This window comes from Mandrillus leucophaeus, unplaced genomic scaffold (genome assembly GCF_000951045.1).
Source record: "Mandrillus leucophaeus isolate KB7577 unplaced genomic scaffold, Mleu.le_1.0 Scaffold119, whole genome shotgun sequence".
Lineage (NCBI taxonomy): Eukaryota > Metazoa > Chordata > Mammalia > Primates > Cercopithecidae > Mandrillus > Mandrillus leucophaeus.
Window position 1 is genome coordinate 1,457,369 of NW_012100209.1, and position 21,313 is coordinate 1,478,681.

The window sequence follows — 21,313 nt, forward strand, 5'->3', positions numbered from 1 at the left end:
ATTTTTATAAATTGTTATAATTATTATAAATGAGCAGATATTTATTGTTAAGCTAAAAAATTAAGTATTCAATTCTGGTTCTGCCATAGGTAGCATAGGTCTCAATTTATTTGGGTTGCCTATATTATAATCATGTTATTACACAAGGGATAGCTATGCAACTGATAAACTCTTCAGGGACTGTTGTAAAAGTAAATTATTGATCAATAAAGACTTTATTAGAAAAGGCTTAAAAATATCCTCAACACCTGTAATTTATCTTTTTTTTTTTTTCATTTCACTTGTTTTGCTATAGTTATTGAGGTTCTTCCAAACAATCAAACATTTTGTTTGAAGTGTGGTGCAATTACACTTCCCGGTTTACAACTGCTGTTAATTAAACATTCAAATCATTTGGGGTAATGTAAGAAAGAACACTATTTTCTGCTTTTTATTTTAACTGGAAATCAAAACTAAATTTCAATGTATATATAATAATTTGCAAAAAGCAGTTCACTGATTATTCTTACCCATCATCAGCATCTTCCTCTTCAATCCCATCATAAATGTCATCATCTGGTGGTGGAGGGAATATCCCTTCATTTGGATTGGAGGAAAACCTTCTGTTAATTTTATAATTTGGTTATGTAATGATCACTCAGGTTTTCATTATAAATCTTCCTTATTTAACTGCAGAGAACATTTCATTTTCATATAAGCCATTTAAATAAAAAAACACTATTTTCCTACTATCCCATAATTACTTACTTTGTTGATCATTTTATAAAGAATTCTTAGGGGTGAAATTACAATAACAAAATGAGGGCTAAGAGGCACTGTGGACTTCAGTTGAAAGGAATGAGGGTACAAAAACATTGGAAAAAGTAAACTTAAATAGGGGATGGAGTTAAATATTTATTGTGGAAAAAGAAGTGAGGAGGTGATATAAATCTAGCTAACTAGTTAATGGTCAGGAGACATTTAGGAAAAGATACTGATCAGGACACAAGTGAAGAAAAGCAGTGGGATGAAAGGTGAATTTGTAAATATTGATGGTAGTTGAAACAGAAAGAAGTGAAAAGTGACTTTTTAAATACACATTTTTGAAAGTTAAACTGTTTCCAGTTTCATTTGTTATTTTACGCTCCTCAGGAGACTTGTTATTTGACAGATATTTACTTAACAATTGTTTATTGAGTAGTTTCTATGTGCAAAAAATATGTAGAATGACCTTGAAATTTGACTTTTAGTATGAGAACTTTCGCACTGCAAGGTGTTAGATCAAATCCCTTATTTTGGTGCTGGGAAATATAGGGGCCATTGAGTTACAGTCAAGGTGACTAGATAGGTTATTGTCTAAACAAAAACACGTCTGAAAGTGAAGGAGAATGTTGTTTTTAATTGTGCTCTGATGACTGGCATAAATCAAGACTGTCCTGAACACACTGGAGTGGAGTCACCATCTGGTCTGTAACAAACTTAAAAGAAAGAAGTGGCTTACTCAGAGTCACTTGGTGGCCAGCTCTGGAATCCAGTTTATTGACTCTCAAGTTAGTGTTCTTTCCATCATATTAAGATCTCTCTCATTATTTGTAAACGAAAGCATTTTTTTCATTAATATACACAAACATGATGGAGACTTATGAAGAAGTTACTCATAAAAGTGCATGGTTTCCCATGCTCACATATTAGTATATTTAATATTGTTAAAAGGACCATACTACCCAAATCAATTTACAAATTTAATGTAATCCCTATCAAAATACCAATGTCATTTTTCATAGAATAGGGAAAAAAAATCCTTAAATTTGTATGCAATAAAAAAAAGCATTAATAGCCAAAGCAATCCTGAGCAAAAAGAATGAAGCTGGAAGCATCACACTCCTTGACTTCAAATTATATTACAAGGCTGTTGTAACCGAAACAGCACACCGTTGGTATAAAAACAGAAACAAAAACCAATGAAACAGAATAGAGAACCCAGAAATAAAGCCACATATTTATAGCCAACTGATTTTAGAAAAAGGCACCAAGAACATACACTGGGGAAAAAAACACCCTCATCAGTAAGTGGTGCTGAGAAAACTGGATATCCATATGTAAAAGAATAAAACTAGGCCCCATGTCTCACCATATACAAAAATCAACTCAAGTTGGATTAAGGATTTAAACATAAGACCTAAAAGTATAAAACAACTATAAGAAAACATAGGGAAAACATTCTAAGATATTGGTCTAGGTAGAGATTTCATGACTAACACCCCAAAAGCACAGGCAACAAAAACAAAAATAGATAAATGGGATTATATTAAACTAAAAGCTTCTGTACGGCAAAGCAAACAATCAACAGAGTGAAGAGACAACTTGTTGAATGGGAGAAAACATTTGCAAACTATTCATCCCCAAAAGGATGAATATTCAGAATATACAAAAACTCAATCAACTCAACAGCAAAATTCCCAAACAATCCCATATAAAGGCAGGCAAAGGTTCTAAAAAGACATTTCTCAAAAGAAGACATACAAATGGCCAACAGGTATATGATAAAATGCTCAACATCACTAATCATCAGGGAAATGCAAATCAAAACCACAATGAGATATTATCTTACCCCAATTAGAATGGCTGTTATCAAAAAGAAAAATAATAACAGATGCTGGCGAGGATGTGGAAAAAAAGAAACTCATACTGTCGGTGGGAATATATATTCGTACAGTCATTATGGAAAACATGGAGATTTTTCAAAAAAAAACTTAAAATAGAACTATCGTGCAATCCAGCAATCTCACTACTGGATATTTTTCTGAAGGAAAGGGAATCAGTATATTAAATGGATATCTGCACCCCCAAGTTTATTGCAGCACTATTCGCAGTAGCAAAGATATAGAATCAACCTAATTATCATTGGATGAATGGATAAAGAAAGTTTGGTCTATACACCATGAAATACTCTTTGGTCATAAAAAAGAATGAAATCATGTCATTTGCAGCAACACGGATGAAGCTGGAGGTCATATTAAGTGGAATAAGTCAGATAGACAAATACTGCATGTACTCACACATATGTGGGAGCTAAAAAAGTTTATTTCATGGAAGTAGAGAGTAGAGTGATTGTTACCAGAGGCTGAAAGGGATGTAAAAATGTGTTTGAGGGACATGAAGAGAGATTGGTGAATGGGTACAAGCATACGGTTAGATAGAAGGAATAAGTTCTAATGCTTAATAACAGAGTAGGGTGACTATAATTAACAACAATACATTATACATTTCAAAATAGCCAGAAATGAGAACTCGAAATGTTCTCAACACATAAAAATGATAAATGCTCATGATGATGGATAGCCTAAATACACTGACTTGAACAATACACATTCTATGCATGTAACAAAATAACACATGTTCTCCATAAATACATGCCAATATATGTAGCAATTGTAAAACGTCATTTTAAGAAGTATGTGGCTTACCTCCACTTCCACTCTGACTGTGGCTAGAAAAAAAACCCAGAAATATGAAGTTAATCTATGAATTACTTAGCTAGGAAGAAGACAGGTACATATTCTGATCAGTTATTCAAAAGAGAAATAACATTCCAGTTGAAAGTTCTTAGAATGTTGTATATGAAGAGGAAAAAACGTTTCTTATCATCATAGATGGGTAATTACAAGGCAACAAAACAAAACAAACAAAAACAACAAGAATTAAGTTAATTATAATGCTACATATGATATACAAAATGATATTGTTTGCTTTTGATATTTTTCTATGAGGTTGTTTTCAGATGATACATTATTACATCATTCACTAGATGGACCATTAAAACAAGCCCCAAGGGTATTATTATTCCATGAGTCACATAGCACAATTATCATTGTGTTAAATTAAATTATCTTTCAATATATTTTGACCATAGCATTTTACTCTTAGTCTAATAGCAGTCATTTTTCTTTAAAGGGAGAACTTCAAAAACTTGAATTCTCATTCAGGGGGCTTTTATTTGGTATGACTGCTGACTCTCTAAATCCAGATTGCCTATGTTTCTTATTTAGTTTCATATCATTATATATTTTCTCTATTTTAGCATTTATGTTATAATTGTCTCTTTTCCTGCCTATATCTCCCACTAAAATGTGATTTCTGTGAGATCAAAGGAAATGTAGACTGTGAGAATGGAAAAAATCCCAGAAGTCATCTCTTCAATTCCTTCATTATACAGAAAAGAAACCAGGCTCTGAGAAATTAAGTGACTTGACCACGCCCACTTTTACATCTAGCTGCACTCACTATACCCCCAGTTTTCCACGTTGGTTAATCTGCCAGCAACAGATAACAGTTTAATGTTAGTGTCTTAGAGGACAATTATATAGTACTCATATCTGATTTCCTAACGTTAAAAGTAAGTGAAAGAAATTGATCTGATGCAGATCTCCTGTTAAATTTGAAATAAAAACATAAAGTTGCTGTCAGGAACTCTGTAGGAAAACATGCTATAAATGTCTTCCTATATAAATAAGGAACTGCTTTTTGAAGAAGTTGCAGTACACTCTCACTTGCTTATGTACCATTTTGACATTTATTTTTCCTGACTCTTCCCTCTGAGCTTGATGCATGAAGCAGGCAGTTGGAATTATACGAAGAGCTGCATTCTGCTTGGCTGCCACTCTTGGCAGATACTTTTCATCTTGGATTTTTATACCAATTTCCAAAGAACAGGGTTGTTGGAATAAGGAGCAAAGCTCCTGTTTTATTTCATGTCTAGAGCAATTATTCAATTTCCTAAAATGGTCGTTTAGAATGTATAATATTTGATGAAGTGAAGAAGAGGTAGAAGGAGCAGGGCATGACAGGAGAGGAGAGGGAGAGAGATGTATATATGAAAGGAAGAAGGTTTGCTATGAAATGGTAGAGAGGTATTTGCGTTTGCAATTCCCTTTTCTTCAATGTTTCATATTCGCTGTAGATACTGCTTTAGTGGAGAAGAAAAAGAGAAGGACAGCTGTCAGGGGCTGTGCTTTGAAGCCTCAAGTCTGCTCCCTGAGTTTGAAGCACTCACAGCCATTGCTCTTCACTCTAGGGAATCAGGAAAGAGCCAGTAGAGTGCCTGAGTCAGGAGTCATGAGCAGGAGGGAGAAGATGATGCCTTCTCTTCCTCTTCTTGCCAGGGCAAGCTGCCGGCTACACTCAGCATCTTCCCTTTTTCTAAGAACAAAGCATGTTCTGTTATGAGATCTCTGTCAGCAGCAGCTGCAGTTTCAAAAATAAAACATGTATAGAAATGGCTTCTTCTTTAATTTTCTTATTAAGGGTGTATAAGAAGGGCTAGAGGCTAGTAAATATTGTGGAGCTATACTCATTTAAGATACTGAGCATTAAAACCATACAACTCTTCTAACTTCCTGCTTTTACTAAATATAAGATGCTTTTTTTGTTACATGTTTACTGAAGTAGAGCAGGTTTTTAGAGTTATGGTATGTATGGATTCAATAAAATGGGAAAAGGTGATAATGCTAGTTTTGGGAAATAGTCACCCAATATGGTTAAACAAAGTTTCATTTTAAGAATATCATTTTTTTCCTGGTTTTATTATTTTTTCTTGAGTATGCACATCAGTGTAAATATGCGTTCATTAATGTAACTGGAATTCTTTCACCAAAAATTAAGGAAATGTGCTTTTTGAAAAACAAACAAAAGGCACATGCAAAGTATATACATTGGTAATATACTTGACATACTTATGAAAATTCTGAAAGTTATAGAATATGACAATTTGGAACTTCATCTGACCCGAAAACTGGCATTTACAGATTCACACTAGGTTGATGTTTGACTAAAGTCAATTAATGATCTCCAAACTCTAGTGCATGCATTGTATATTTTGGTATATGTTGCATAATTTATGTTTAGAACATGGTAAGAAGCCATAGCAGACTGTAATTCATTTTAGAAAGACAAAACTGCTAGAACGTGGCATAACAAGTTTAATTGATACTCTGATATAAAAGATCATAAGAGGAATATTTAATTCTTCATGTGCTTTTTCAGTGTATTACTAATTTGGTGTTTTAGAAATGGCTGACAATGAAGATTGCTTCCTTTGGAATTTGAGTTTTGAAGAATGCAGATACAGTTTTACCCAGGTGAAGAGCTAGCACAGGTTATGTATTTTAGGATCATAATGGGGGTTTCCTAGTTTTACAGGGGAGTCATCAAAAAAATAAAAATTCTGAACTGGACTAGAGATTTTCCTTCTTTTTTCCTTTCAACTTAAGGGGATTATGGCTTTAACTGAAAATGGAGGTATTGGAGGAAAGAAGGAATGAAAGGAGAAAGGGAACGGAAAAGTACAAAAGAGACAAAAGAATGACAAAAATAAGAGCTGGAACAAAAAGAAGAAGAGGAGAGATGGAGAGAGAAAGGAAGCAGAAGACTGAGAAAGGAAAGAAGAGAAGGAGAGTTACAAGGGAGGCATGGCCAATCTCTTCTCATTGGTCCTCCAGAAAAGATGTTCTATTCTGTTCCTCTATACCAGGAAGGTGTTCCCATAATTCTTGAAGTGAAGATCATTTTAATCTAGTGAAATGGGCCATGGAAAGTTGGACCCTTAATTGATACCTAGGGATCATTAAAAAAAAAACAGAGTTTTTACTTTTAAAGAGCAAACTGAGGTTACCATAAAAATCATTTTTTGTCATATTTTCAAAAAATAACAAATATATTTAGAATTAGAGATCTATGAGAAAAAATGGGCTAAATTTTATATTTTATGCTTCATATTTTACCAAATCATATTTCTATTAGGCATATCCCTAAAATCAAGTCATAATGAACATTATAAAAGTGTTGTAGAATGACAACACATTTTACAAGATCTGGCAAATGGCCCACTATATTTCAAGTAGCATTTGATGCATATAATCAAAAGAAAGACTATAGAGTTTCAAATGACCTTTCACTCATGTTGGGGTTATTGTAAGTGGTCATTTAGTTTAGTGATAGAGAGCAGTAGGAGTTATGGAGGGTAAAATTCTAGGATCTTAATATACAAAATTTCTGACAAGGAGACAGTTTGATCTGTTCTACAATATGCACTTGCACGTACCTGCTAATATTATCTTGCTCTGCAACATCATCATATACTTCTTGGTCATCTTCAATAGGTCTTGACGGGGCACCAAGAGAGTTTTTTTTCAGTTTCAAAGAATCATAGTCAATCTCTACAGCAGTTGTTTTAATATAGCCATCTACCAAAAAGGGAAAGGTTTATGTTCAGGCAACTGTAGTTGAAATATTTTAAAGTTGTGAATAAAATATCAATTGCACATTTGCTCTTTAAACTTTCCCCTGATTTATTTTCTTGTAGTTCTGATTTGTAGACCTCCCAGGTAGACCCACATTTTACTGTACTCTGTCAAAGTCTAATCCTGTTGTAGTTTAATGTAAGCCTACCTTCTATTTTAAATATTCTAAAGTGATTCACATGAAGCATTTTTTCTTTTTAACATCAATGAAAAACCTAATGCTGTTTGTTCCTCCTGGAATAATATAAAACTTTACATTGTTTCCCACAATGAAGATAACAGATGAGGTGAAGACGGAACTATACCTGCCATTTAACATTTTCCTCCCTTTGTCCACTCTATAAAGTACTCCTAACTTGGTGCCTATGAGGAGCTCTGGAGGAACATGCACATTGAATATTGCCTCACAAAGAAAACACTTTGAAGCCATAGAAAAATTTGCACTCACATGAACCCCTGGCTGTTCTGCCCAGCCATTTTCCTTCTGGGTTGTCTGTGATACGGATGATTTCAATTTGCTCTCCTTGCTTGAAGCTCAGTTCATTCTTTCCTCCTTTGACATCACAACAAGCTTTTGCAAGATGGATGACTTGAATAGGGCCTGTTAGCTGCAAAGAGAAAACAATAATCAGAAAAGATTTCCTTATAATTTAGAAAATCTTTAAGGAATGCAATTTTGAAAGATACTAAATCTACAACTTGTGAACCTACCTATAACCAACATTTACAGGGTTTAACTAGAAATTGAGGGCTGGGCGCAGTGGCTCAAGCCTGTAATCCCAGCACTTTGGGAGGCCGAGACGGGCGGATCACAAGGTCAGGAGATCGAGACCATCCTGGCTAACGCGGTGAAACCCCATCTCTACTAAAAAATACAAAAAACTAGCCGGGCGAGGTGGCGGGCGCCTGTAGTCCTAGCTACTCAGGAGGCTGAGGCAGGAGAATGGCATAAACCCGGGAGGCAGAGCTTGCAGTGAGCTGAGATCCGGCCACTGCACTCCAGTCTGGGTGATAGAGCGAGACTCTGTCTCAAAAAAAAGAAAAGAAATTGAGGGTGAATATTTTTCTTACAGAAGGGGTTATGAAAAAATTACAGGGGCCAAGCAGGACCAGTTAAGGACAGGTGAATATGTGCATGGGGTCAGGAGAGTGAGGCAGGGATCTGTTGGCCTAGGAATTCTGCAAGAGGCCTGTAAAGGCAGCCCCCAATAACTGAATAGCACTTATGTACAACAATCCATGCTGTGTGCTACGTGTCTTTATGGAATATGCCAGGACTCCATTTGGAAGATGGAGTTTTCTCCCCTTTCATTGTTTGTAAAATTGAAGCAGCCATTACCTGCTGTAAATAAGACAAAATTTCAGAAATGAGCTTGCAAATCAAAAAATAGCAAGCAAATGTTACATGAGGTCTTTAAAATTAATATTCTGAATAGTATGGTGGCTTATTGATAGAAGGGTAATGATCTTGGTTAGACCATGAATCCCATATTCTTAATTTTCTAATCCTAAATTGGTGTCTTTTCAACAGAATTTCTTGAATATTTTGATATGCAAATATGCAAATATGCATTACGACTTTTGAAGAAGCTCTACCTTTAATTTATTGAATTTATGATGACATTAATAATAAACATATATCATTATCATGTACTACTAAGAAATAAAGAAAAGAATGTAAGTTAAATTATGATATGCCATGATGCTGATGAGGCTCAGTTCTCATATTTATTTAATTTTTTTTTTTTACCTATTATGTATTATCATCTTGTGAAAGGAATATAGCTGGTGAAGTCCTAGTCTTGACAGACTTTTAAGTTCATATTTAATGGTATGATTTCCATACCCTATCTTTTCTCACTAAAAATATTATTTGAATGAATGAGTGAAATAATGTAAAGCTGATTTCTCCAAAAGAAACATATGGAAAAACTTCACATAATTCCTTTAAATCTACAAACAAGCTCTCCATGGAAAGTATGCTATATAGATTTTTCATAAATTAATTGAAATTATTTTTTCCCTTGAAAATATAAACATTGGTAGTCATGCATTCTGTGTAAGTAAAATGTTCTAATATTAATACTGTAATCATAATTTTACTTATATATAGCGAGCTTTTTCAAAATCAAATGAGAATCTTATGATACAGTGCCTGCTATGCATTATTTTAGTTCCGTAACACACTTTCTGGAGTAGTATCATTTATTCTCCCTTAAAAGATTAAGCATCAGTGGCTCAGAAAAGTTAAGTGATAAGCCCGAGATTACATAACTTGTATGTACCACTGGAATTTGAATCAGTTCGTCTAACTGACTTGATGCTATATGTTTTCCTTGCACCATGCTTTGAACCTTTGCTTTAATACAATAAATATTCTGGGAAGTTTTATATAAATCATTTTTTAAAAATTTGAGCCACATATTAAATGCTCCAGAGAAATAAATATTTAAAGAAACCATACTGTGAATTCTTTTTGAAAGAATAATTTTGTAATTCAGATAATCACCCTAAATATGTCTGACATGCCAGACCCATGCCAGAGGAGCCATGTCATCAAAGATAGTGTAGCCAGGAGAAAATAGCCCATGAGTGTAGCGTTTACTGGTGGTAGTAATGGTAGAAGACACACAATTACCAGAGATCAGAGAATGCAGGGGTCAGAATCCACATAGACAAAGAGGGATGAGAAACAGCAGGTATCAGAAGTCAGCATGTACACAGACTTAAAATAAAGGCAATAATGTAACTCATGTTTAGATACTAGCAATTAGAGTAGCTCATGGAAATCTTATTCTGAGACAGGTCTGGTTCACCCTGGAGACACCTGTGTCCAATACCCCACTATAATACATACCATAGGGATATTTATGTGTGTGATGCTAATTCATAGTATAAGTAGGCTAATATGAAATGCATTATGGGGAGAGCCAAGATGGGTTTGAAAAAGTAAATATTCATTCACTCAATCCACATAAATTTCCTGGGTGCCCACTAATTATGAACCACCATATTTTTTTAAATTTTATTATATTAGTTAAGGGATAAGACGGTGTATTGGACAAAAAAGTACTGTTATGAAGATAATTACTCTTTAGAAAACAATGAGTAATTCTTCAACTATGTAAGGTTTCAAGAATGGTACCCCTTTTGTGTGAAAGGTATAAAAAGATGTTATTCTTTCACCCATTAGCAAGCAAGCCCTTACTTTAAATTTCTTCTTTATTTCTTGTTCTTTCTTTTCTTTCTCTTTCTGTTCCTTTTTCTCCAGCTCTAATCTCTTCTTTTCCTCCTTTTCTCTTTTCTTCTCTCTTTCTTTGGATGCTTCTCTGTGAATAAAAATTGTTAGGTTGTTTTCGCATCAGCAGGTGTTGATGTGTCAGAACTCCCTACCTAGAAGTTTCTACTCATAGCAGAAAAGGTGGTATCTGAAGTACAGATGAAGGTAAAAAGGCAAAGGTTCTCAAAATCCAGAATGTGTGAGATTATTTTTAAAACCAGTAGGAGGCACACAGCTGAGGATATCTTCTAAAGGCTCTGCTTTCCCTGACAACTTGTGCCAACAAGTGGAAGCCACCATTTATAAAGGCCCCATTCTTGCTGTATGTTCGCATAAATAGAATTTGTCTCTTTTTCTCTCTTTCATATGCACATGTGCCTGTGCATTCACAGGTACACATGCAAACCTTGGCTCCGAAACTTGAGTCAGAGTTAGTTGAATAAACACCAGGTAGAGAAAATTAAGGTATCTGAGATCAACATATGATAAAGTAAGATAATATATTCATTTCTACTTTCACCCACTTTCCAAGAAACTTCTTTTTTTAACATCTTTTCACTTTAGCAGTTGACACTTTGGCATCTGGGCGCCATGATAAATTATTTTTCATAGCACCCCTGTGGGTGGAGCTCTGTTCAGGTGAAGAAGGCGTAATGTAAATGAACTCATCTGCGCAAGGATACACTAAGAGTAAGAAATCAGATTTCTGTCTTTGATTTCCTGACTGTGGTTTATCTCATAGGCACGTCTCTGGCCTCTCATACAACAGCTTTTTAACAGAGTTCTTCGTAGAACTCTTAGAGAACTAAATAATTTTTGGTCCTTTAAATTGAAATAAAAGTTATATGACAGTCATTTGAAAAAATCAAGCTTCCCTCCTAGTGTTGCTATGTATCCACTATCCCTCATACAAAACATTGTATTCATCTTTGAAGAAAACTGCCATGGTAAAAAGTGTAATTCATACATGTCTTCATATGTTTCTCCTTCACTGTCTTGTTCCTGTAAAGAAAAATATTGATAATGATTAATTTTTGTTATTTAAAAAGTTAACACACACATATTACATTGCTTAGACTTAAAATAAAGGCAAGAATGTAAATTTTTTATAATTTGAACCACGTATTAAATGGTCCAGAGGAATAAGTACTTAAAGGAACCATACTATGAATTATTTTTGAAAGAATAATTCAAATACTCAGTAAAACAACTTGCACTGTATGTAAGTTTGGCTTGTTTAAAATATTTTTTTTCTCCTTAGAAATAGACTGGGAAAGCAAAAACAAAAAGATTTCCTTTTCTATCTTGCTATATAAATCTGACGTGTAGTCAGACTTAAGTTTATGTTCAGCACTACAGCATTATAATGAGTCAGTGTGATGATTGGTATGTAACGTCTTAAGCATTTTAGATGAAATAAGATTAGAAATGGAAAACTATCATTACTCATAAGAATTTTCATCTGTTTGGTTTGTACCAATATGGAGTGAATCATAATACTTGTGAAATATTCTAATTATATCAGTATAATATGAGAAGAGAGAAAAATCTGACCTCATCTAGGTTTCCAGCACCTAAAATATTAAAAAAAAAAATTTAATACATTTGTAATAAGGAAGCACTTTAATGTAAGATTATTGGATATAATATAATAATATTCAAAATAGTTCATAATCTAACAGAACTTAACGCTTTATCAAAGATACAGAAATAGAAAATAAAATATGTACTTTAGATCTTTACTATGGCTTTTATTTGATGATGGTGACTTAATTATAAAATCATTTCATTGGCTTTCATCAAATAATGCAAAGGCCAAGAAATGATTAATACACTATTACCTTTATGAAAAGGGATGTCCATTTGGTTTGATGCACTTGTATGGAACAAGGTATAAAAAAGTCACTGTTTCACACCTTTTTACTTATTAGTTCCCAAGGATTTGTTTTTATGTATCAAACAAATCAAGTTAATTGGATTTAAAAAAATTAATACTCAAGAGATCAGTGTAATATCAAAACTAATTACTGAATATTGAAACATAATCCAATATTAAGAGGAATAATATAATAATATTAATAATAAAAACAGTGTGGTGTTTGTATAATAACAGGCAACTAGAACAATGTAATAGAGCAGAAAATTCAGTGACATACACAAATGTACATAAACAGGCCCATAATATACACATACACACACATAGAGCTGATATGATATAAAGGTAGCACTCTAATGAGAAAATGATGGATTGTTTAGAGGACAGTAAAGAGAAAACTAGCTCCATGCATGAGGCAATCCTGGATTTCTACTAACTCCTCAAAGGGGACTGCAAAGAGATCAAAGACCTAAATATAGTCATGTGATAAAGTCTACAGGAAAAAAATGAGAATATTCTTATTTTCCTGGAAAAAGGACTTCTTAAATAGCATAAATGACAAGGCAAAATTAATACATTTGATTATATCAAAATTTATTTACGTTCAATGAAGGACAGCATGGGCTAAGTTAATAGATAACTGACCAAATGGGAGAAGATATTTGCAGTGTTGGAAATTGACATGACATTAATGTCTGAAATATAAAGGAACTCCTACAAGTCAACTAGAAAAATATACCACTTCCAAGAAAAAAAGGGTCAAAAGGTAGAAACTGGCAACTTACAGAAGAAGAAACCACAAAGGCTAACAAGCAAATAAAGTGCTCAAACTCAAGAGTAAGCAGAGATATAGAAATTCAAAGGAGATATAATTTGATACACATAAAAGAAAAATGGAAAACTGAGTAACAGGACCGATTGATGAGAGTGTAGAGAGATGCATCTCTTCTGGAGAGCATGCCAGTCATACTCGGTCAACCTCTTCTGGAGAGCATGCCAGTCATACTCGGTCAATCTAAGTATTCCATAGCTCTGAGCAACCATTCCACTGCGGGATATATATCTTAAAGGTAAGTCTCTGAGATGTCCGCATGGCGATGTATACAAGAAGGTGCATTGCATTGTTGTTTGTGGTACCAGTGAGTTTGAGGCAAGTGAAATATGGATGCCTACCATGGAGTACTGTGCAGTCGTTAACAGCAACAGACTAAACACACACATAGTGATATGAATGGGCCCCAAAACCACATTATCCCGATTGTACAAAAATACTAGAGAAACCTATAATATATGCTTTCTGTGAACTAAATAGATGCATACACGTCACAATATGTGAAGAATTTGTGCAAACATGCATACACATTAAATATGTTCGAATATTTGTCTGTAGTAAGGAAGGAGGAGAAAGGAAGTGAGTTATGAGGATAAGAGGGAATAAACAAATGAAACAAGAGAGGGGCCCTGCACAGACCAATGATAATAATGACCTATTAATGAACCTATAAGAATGAATAGCTCAAACTTCTGTACCTGAGTTTACAAATAAATAAATAAAATATGTTTTTGTCCTTTACCATCAGAGTGCATGACACCATCTTGATTGTCTTCATTGACAAGGTTTCTGAAAACAAGAAAGAAGAAACAGTGAACATGGAACAAGCAGATGCTCACTTTACAATGAAAAAGAGAAAAGGATTATTTTGTGAATTATTCTTTTCTCTTGAATATTTGCCCTGATTTAAAGCTTCACACATCACTAGCATAGGCTTTAGCCTTATATTTATGCTGCTTCTGTGGAAGAAAATGGAGAATTGGGAAACTTGAGTATAGTACCATCCATTCATAGTAGACTCATACAATTCATTCATTGCTTCTGGAGGGTAATATGTTTTCCATTAAATTGGCAGTAAATCAACACTTCAATTCTGGGATTATGAGGGCATGTAATTGGTTCTACGGTACATATACAAAAGAGAATTAGTTCTAGGGCTGGGCACCATGGATCACGCCTGTAATCTCAGCACTTTGGGAAGCTGAGGCAGATGGATCACTTGAAGTCAGAAATTCCAGACCAGCCTGGGCAACAGGGCAAAATGCCGTCTCTCCTAAAAATATTAGGTTGGTGCAAAAGTAATTATGGTTTTTTCCATAAAATGAATGGTAAAGGCCACAATTACTTTTGCACCGACCTAATACAAAAAATTAGCCTGGCATGGTACTGCACACCTATAATCCCAGCTACTCAGGAGGTTGAGGTGGAAGAATTGCTTAAGCCTGGGAGGCAGAGGTTGCAATGAGCTAAGATGGCACCACTGCACTCCAGCCTATGCAACAGAGTAAGACTCTGTCTCAAAATAAATAAATATATAAATAAATAAATAAATAAATAATACAGTTCCAATCCCTGACTCCTTCCTTTTCTCCAGATGGTTTCGTCTTGGCTTCACTTTTATCACCCTGAACTCCAAGGTGCTTCATTCCAACCGCTTCACTCTAATTGCCCTTAATAGCATTACTGATACCTGGGCCCCACAAATCCCTATTTATGTATATGACCATTTGTATTTTCTATTCCTATTCTCAGGTTAATTAACGTAACTGAAGAAAATTGCTGTCAATTTTACTGACTCTGGACATTACAAACAATTGGTATGAAATCTCAGCTGTATCCCCCTCTGCTTTTCTACAATCTCATCACTCTTTTTTGTGTAGTCAGCCTTCTCTTGCATCATCCTTCTCCACACCTATTAAAAATGTTTACCACTTTCTTCAATCTGAGATTCCTCTCTGCTCCCCTATAATCAGATGACCTTGTTTCTTATTTCACTGATAAAATAGCAGTCATTAGGTGTGAGTTCTCTTAAGAAAATACATTTTCTTAACCCACAAACTCATCTTCAGTTATACCCGTCCTTACCTTCTCTATACTCTCTGAACCTGTGCTATTAATTTCATCTGAATTCTCAGTAATTTTACTCCATCGATTACCCCCTTTCTCCCATGTGTTGCTTTATTACTTATATTCTGCTTACTTCACTCTTTGCCCTTAAATCTCTCATTCTTTGTTTTCCCCCTCAGCCCAAGTTACTGTTTCCATAAGAAACAAACACTTCACTTTACCTCTGTGAATTCTTCACATTACCACAAGATATTCCTCCTTTATCCAACCAAGCTAAGAAAAAGTTGTCTTTATTCACTGACTCTACTTCCTCTCCTCCCACACATTTCTTTCCCAACTGCAATCTTTCCTCTATTGCCACTTCTTCCCTGAGACTATTCTTAAAAATACTCGCTACCAAATCCACTGGACCCTCTCAAATTGCATCTTACTCGATTGCTTTGTGGCCCTGGACAGTATTGGCCATTTTACCCTCTTTGAGTTTCCTTTGTTTGTTTCCATGAGAAATAGCTCCTGACTCACTTCTTGTCTCTCTGGCTACTACCCCACAATTTTCTCTGTGGTTTATTTTCTTTTGACTTATCTTTTAAATGATGATGTTCTGTTGTGTCCTGGTCTTGGTTCTCTTCTTCTTTTTTCACTTTGCAGTTTTTCCTACGGTTTCATGTACCTCCACAGCTTTATATATGATCTTAATGTTGGCGAATTCCATGTTGAAATCTCTAGCCCAGCCTTCCCTTCTGAGTTTCCGATTCAAATGTATACATCTTGGGTGTCCTACAGCCAGTTCCATATTACCATCTCAGAAACTGAGGTTTCCCCCTTTTAGCCCAGCCTAAACCTGCTCTCCCTACTAGGTTTCTTTTCTTGGTGAAAGGCACCACAATTCACATATCCATCAAGCAGCAACTCATCCTTTGTTTTTCACTCATCTTCAGTCCCATGCCAAATCAATCATCAAATTACATCAGTTCCTTATACTAATTCACTTCCCTCTTCCATTTCTCCTCTCTCCCGCTAGACACAAAATTAGGATTATATTATCTCTGGAGTGGGCTTTTGCAGCAGCCATCTGGTCAGTGTTCTAGTAATCAGAATTACTCCTTCTCTTCCCTATCCTGATAGTCCCTTCTCCAACTTTTGCCATCTTTCTAACACAAAAATATGATTATATCACTCTCATGTCCAATAGTCAAACTCCTTAAAGAGTTAGGAAAGAATATTACTTAAACATTACTTGAGATGCTGGTTGCAAAATGTGTGTTTCACCACATTTGAAGAATGTGGGCTGGAAGTGCCTTTTTATCACTAAAACCATAAAATGGGCTCAGTGGGTACATTTGTAACTCAGGAAAAACTGTCATGGATATCTATCTCAGTCTCTACTTGAGATGATAAATATAGGTAGGCAGTAACTGTTAATCTAATAAATTCACTTTAAAAAATAGAAAATTAAAAATTTAACTTATATATGCTTAGCTTTCTATTTGAGTAAGTGTAAAGGCCCTGTTAATTAACTCATTAAATTTGTCATGACAAGACACTGCTTTCTTTAGTGAGCCTTTTTCATCCTTGGAACATTCAGAATTAAATACAGACATGATGGAATAAACCAAACTCATAGTAAAAACAATGTGTGGAATAAGTTTTATAACCATTGAGACAATGTATGTACAGTCAATTTTTTTACATATTTGTAATATTTAAGAGATTTGTTACATTAGAAAATATTCAGTTAGACTTGTCACATCAATTTAAAATTTGTGGTTTAGACTTTCTAAATTTTAGGTGAAACATTAAGGAGTCTAGGTATTGAGTGTCAATGGCTGCTCACATCAAAAAAGGAGAGTCAAGCAAACATTATTAGTTCCAGATTAAAGAATACACCAAAAAATAAAAGAAGTAAATTTGATCAAGCCACCTCTACCTCCTACTGTCAATGTATAGGAAATACAGAGGAGAGAGGGACATATAGCTATATTATAGAGAGCAATCAGCAAAATCTAGATGATGGGGAACTATAGTATCCACAAACTACTTGATATCCTCAGCAAATAAATTGCAAAGAATTAAAAAAAGACATGGAGAGTGAACCTATATCTTAAAAGAGAATAACAGTCCGGGCATGGTGGCTCACACCTGTAATCCCAGCACTTTGGGAGTCTTCTGAAGTGGGTGGATCATCTGAGGTCAGGAGTTCAAGACCAGCCTGGTCAACATGGTGAAACCCTGTCTCTACTAAAAATACAAAAATTACCTGGGTGTGGTAGTGGGCATCTGTAATCCCAGCTACTTGGAAAGCTGAGGCATGAGAATCTATTGAACCTGGGAGGTGGAGGTTGCAGTGAGCCAAGATCATGCCACTGCACTCTAGACTGGATGACAGAGCGAGACTCTGTCTCAAAAAAAAAAAAAAAAAAAGGAACAACAGACACAAAACATATATGCCAACAAAGATGTGTATACTTTGTATTCTTATTCAAACAACTTAAAAGACATACATGTTGTAAGAGATAACTGGAAATTTGAACACTGACTCGGTATTTTATATTAATGCACAGAATCTATTTTTTTAGGAACACATACTGAAATATTTATACATGAAATTACATGATGTTTTGTATTAGTTTCAAAATATTATAAGAGGCAAGTGGGTGAGGGTATAGATAAGACAAGATTGGTCATGAGTTTATAGTTGTCGAAGTTGGTGAAAGGAACATGGAGGCTCATTATAACTATTCTTCCTGCCTTTTATATGCTTAAAATTTTTTTGCAATAAATATACTTCATAAAAAGTATAAGAAAAATCTAATTGCAAATACTATTGGATATTTATGGGAACTGGATATGGTTCAATTTAATAGAGTTACGGGAGTCATTTAAATTCTTGAGAGGATTTTGCTTAGTGGGGTGATTAAATGTGTTCATTCAGATATTTGGAATGTTTAAAAATGAAATTAAATATGTTAATATATACATACAATATGAAACATCAAAGGAAGTTTCATTAACCACATTTATAAGCAGAACTATTGATTTGAAAGAATTTAATTTGAGCCATGTGAGTTGTCCAATCATTAATCAAAGATCCCCCAAAAATAATTCTAATTTAAATACAAATTACTAGATGTATAAATAAAATAACAAGTCACATAATATAAATTTAAGTACTTAAAGTAAAATAGGCCTTTGCATTACTAACTTTGATGAATTGAATATTAATTAAAAATATGAAAATACCTAAGACATTAAAATACACTGACATTGTACAGAGTAAAATCCATAGCTCTTTTTATGGCATACAACCTTGCCCTGTAAAGCTTTATTTCTCATATTTCCTTTTCTTACATTATCTTCTCACATATGAACAGTAAACTCATATGCTGTCTGAACTCTGTCTGGTTTCCTGTTCCTTCATGCTCAGCCCACGCTTCCCTTCTTTGGAATAATCCTCCCTTCTCAGCATCCCCTGCTTGCAGTCCTTTCATTCTTTTCTTTCCTTCTTTCTTTCTTTTACTTTTACTTTTTTTTTTTTTAAACACAGAGTCTCACTCTGCTGCCCAGGCTGGAGTGTAGTGGTATAAGCTCGGCTCACTGCAACCTCTGCCTCCAGGGTTCAAGTGATTCTCTTGCCTCAGCCTCCTGGGTAGCTGGGATTCTACAGACGCCTGCCACCATGCCCAGCTAATTTTTGTATTTTTAGTAGAGACAGGGTTTCACCATGTCGGCTAGGCTGGTCTCAAACTCCTAACCTCAGGTGATCCACCCGCCTCTGCCTCCCAAAATGCTAGGATTACAGGCATGAGCCACCGTACCTGGCCTCCATTCTTTAAGCCTCTCCTTTAAACAGTCCTTCCTTTGTGAAGTTGTCCCTGATTTCCTTAAGCCTAATCATTGCTTTGCTTCTCTGCATCATCCATCCATCCATCCGTTATAGTGATTATTCTATATTCCTTTGTAATTATAGATTAATTGCTTCAGGTCTCTCTTTTCACTACCAGGGCATAAACTCCTTAAGGAAAGGGATTGTCACTTTGCTAGTTAATTTATTGTTATGATTATCTTTTTAGAAAGTTATTAGAATAATTCCTGTCATGATAGGTTTTTGATTTTTTTGATGAATTAACAATATTCTTATAATACCAAGAGACTAACTTTTATTACTAAAGCAAATGATCATTGGTGAAAAGGATGTTAAATCAAAAAGACCACCAGATTTAAGCAATTTACTTCCTAAAACACCTGTATGAATAACAAATACTTCTAAAAGGAAGGGTATTTGCATAGCATATTCATACATGTGTGTCTGCACATTTATGCAAAGCATTTATTACTTGTAGACAATGTTTACCTGCACACATTTGTTTTATTTATGGACCTAAAATATGAATCTTAGTGCCACTTTATATGGGCCTGAATGTATAATATGTATATTATTAAAATGTTCAATAAATATGAAATAGTGACTATAATAGCAATGATGGTGAAGAATAAAAGGAAAAGAGATGAGGAAGAGAAATAGATGCAGGTGCACTGAGTAAATTCAGATCAAACTGTCAGCAATTTCACCAAGGGTTCCAAGCATTGAGAAAAGCCCCATAGAGAGAGTAAGAGAAAAACAATGGAACCAGTCACAGCCCAAGTCATAAGAAACTGAGCAGAGGGAGGGGGTGAAGGAGAAGAAAAGGAAGCTTACCAGTTATGATAATAGATCTATTCAATAAGGCCTCTCACTATAGATCTTTGTTTTTATGTGATAGCATGTAGAATTAAACAGGAAAAGTAAAGTTAATGACTGTCATTTTTAGAACGCTTATTAGTGTCTTATTTCCTGACGTATAAAGATGTAAAACTGTTGCCCTCTATATTTTTCTTTTCTTTTCTTTTCTTTTGTGTTTTTTGGAGACAGGATCTCACTCTGTCCCCCAGGCTGGAGTGCAGTGGTGAGATCACGGCTCACTGCAGGCTGGATCTCTCAGGCTCAGGGATCCTCCCACCTCAGCCTCCCAAGTAGCTGAGACAACAGGCATGTGCCACCATGCCCAGCTAAACTTTTGTACATATGTGTGTGTGTGTGTATTTAAATTTAAAATACAATATAACTTTGGCCTCAGCTACTTTATTTTCAAAGTTATTTAGGATTTCTGATTCTCACCTGTCTCAAATCTTTTATGCTCTTAAGACATCCTGACTTGAGTGACACGATTGCAAGTTACTTCCGGGAACAGCTTTAGGAGTAGGCAGAACAGGCTGCAGATGATAAAGTTCACCCTGTCTTCTAAAATTCATTCCTTGATCCCAATTACAGATTCCACTCTACACCCTAGGGAGAACTGTAAACCTTAGGGAAGCCATTGCTCCCCGCTGCTCAAATGCTCAGCTTCTGCAATTCTCCCCTCTCTCCGCTCTTATCATTATATATATATTTATATATATAATATATATAAAATACACATATAATGTATATATAATATATAAATACATAAATATACAAATATAGAAGTATATTTGTAGACACAGGGTTTTACCATATTGCTCAAACTGCTCTTGAATTCCTGGATTCATGTGATTGGCTCACCTTGGCCTCCCAAAGTGCCGGGATTACAGGCATGAGCCACCATGCCCAGCTGGCCTTTATACTTTATTGGCTATTCATGCATTTAGCTTTTAATTATCAGAATTTTTTTTTAAGAAGGAGGAATAAATCTACATGACACATTAAACTTTGTTCTATACCTGCCTTACTGGGAGTAAAATCTTGCGACCCTTTCTCTGGAACATGTCTTCCTATATTTAACCCATGAGGATTTTGAAAACTGACTTGCTAAAGCCAACACTTTCCAACTGGTGTGACAGAAGACTGTCTGGCAGCGGGCTACTGATATGGCAAGTCTCAAGTTTCAGAACATTTTAAGCATCTCTAATCAATAAAAAGGTTATAATGGTAAATTCTTACTTTTCCTCCAATTTTACAGACAAAA

General features: G+C 34.8%; 1 protein-coding gene across 4 annotated transcripts in view; it reads right to left on the reverse strand.

The window, feature by feature from the left end:
* FYB (FYN binding protein) overlaps positions 1-21,313 on the reverse strand; it is a 179,829-nt gene that overhangs the window by 24,208 nt on the left and 134,308 nt on the right. For all 4 annotated transcript variants that reach the window (XM_011966185.1, XM_011966203.1, XM_011966194.1 and 1 more), the window contains 8 exons: positions 14,008-14,054; positions 12,112-12,131; positions 11,525-11,559; positions 10,486-10,606; positions 7,726-7,885; positions 7,079-7,220; positions 3,447-3,469; positions 510-576 (listed from right to left, as the gene is read on the reverse strand). In XM_011966185.1, the coding sequence (XP_011821575.1) occupies positions 510-576; positions 3,447-3,469; positions 7,079-7,220; positions 7,726-7,885; positions 10,486-10,606; positions 11,525-11,559; positions 12,112-12,131; positions 14,008-14,054 (615 nt within the window). The remainder of the gene's footprint in view (positions 1-509; positions 577-3,446; positions 3,470-7,078; positions 7,221-7,725; positions 7,886-10,485; positions 10,607-11,524; positions 11,560-12,111; positions 12,132-14,007; positions 14,055-21,313) is intronic.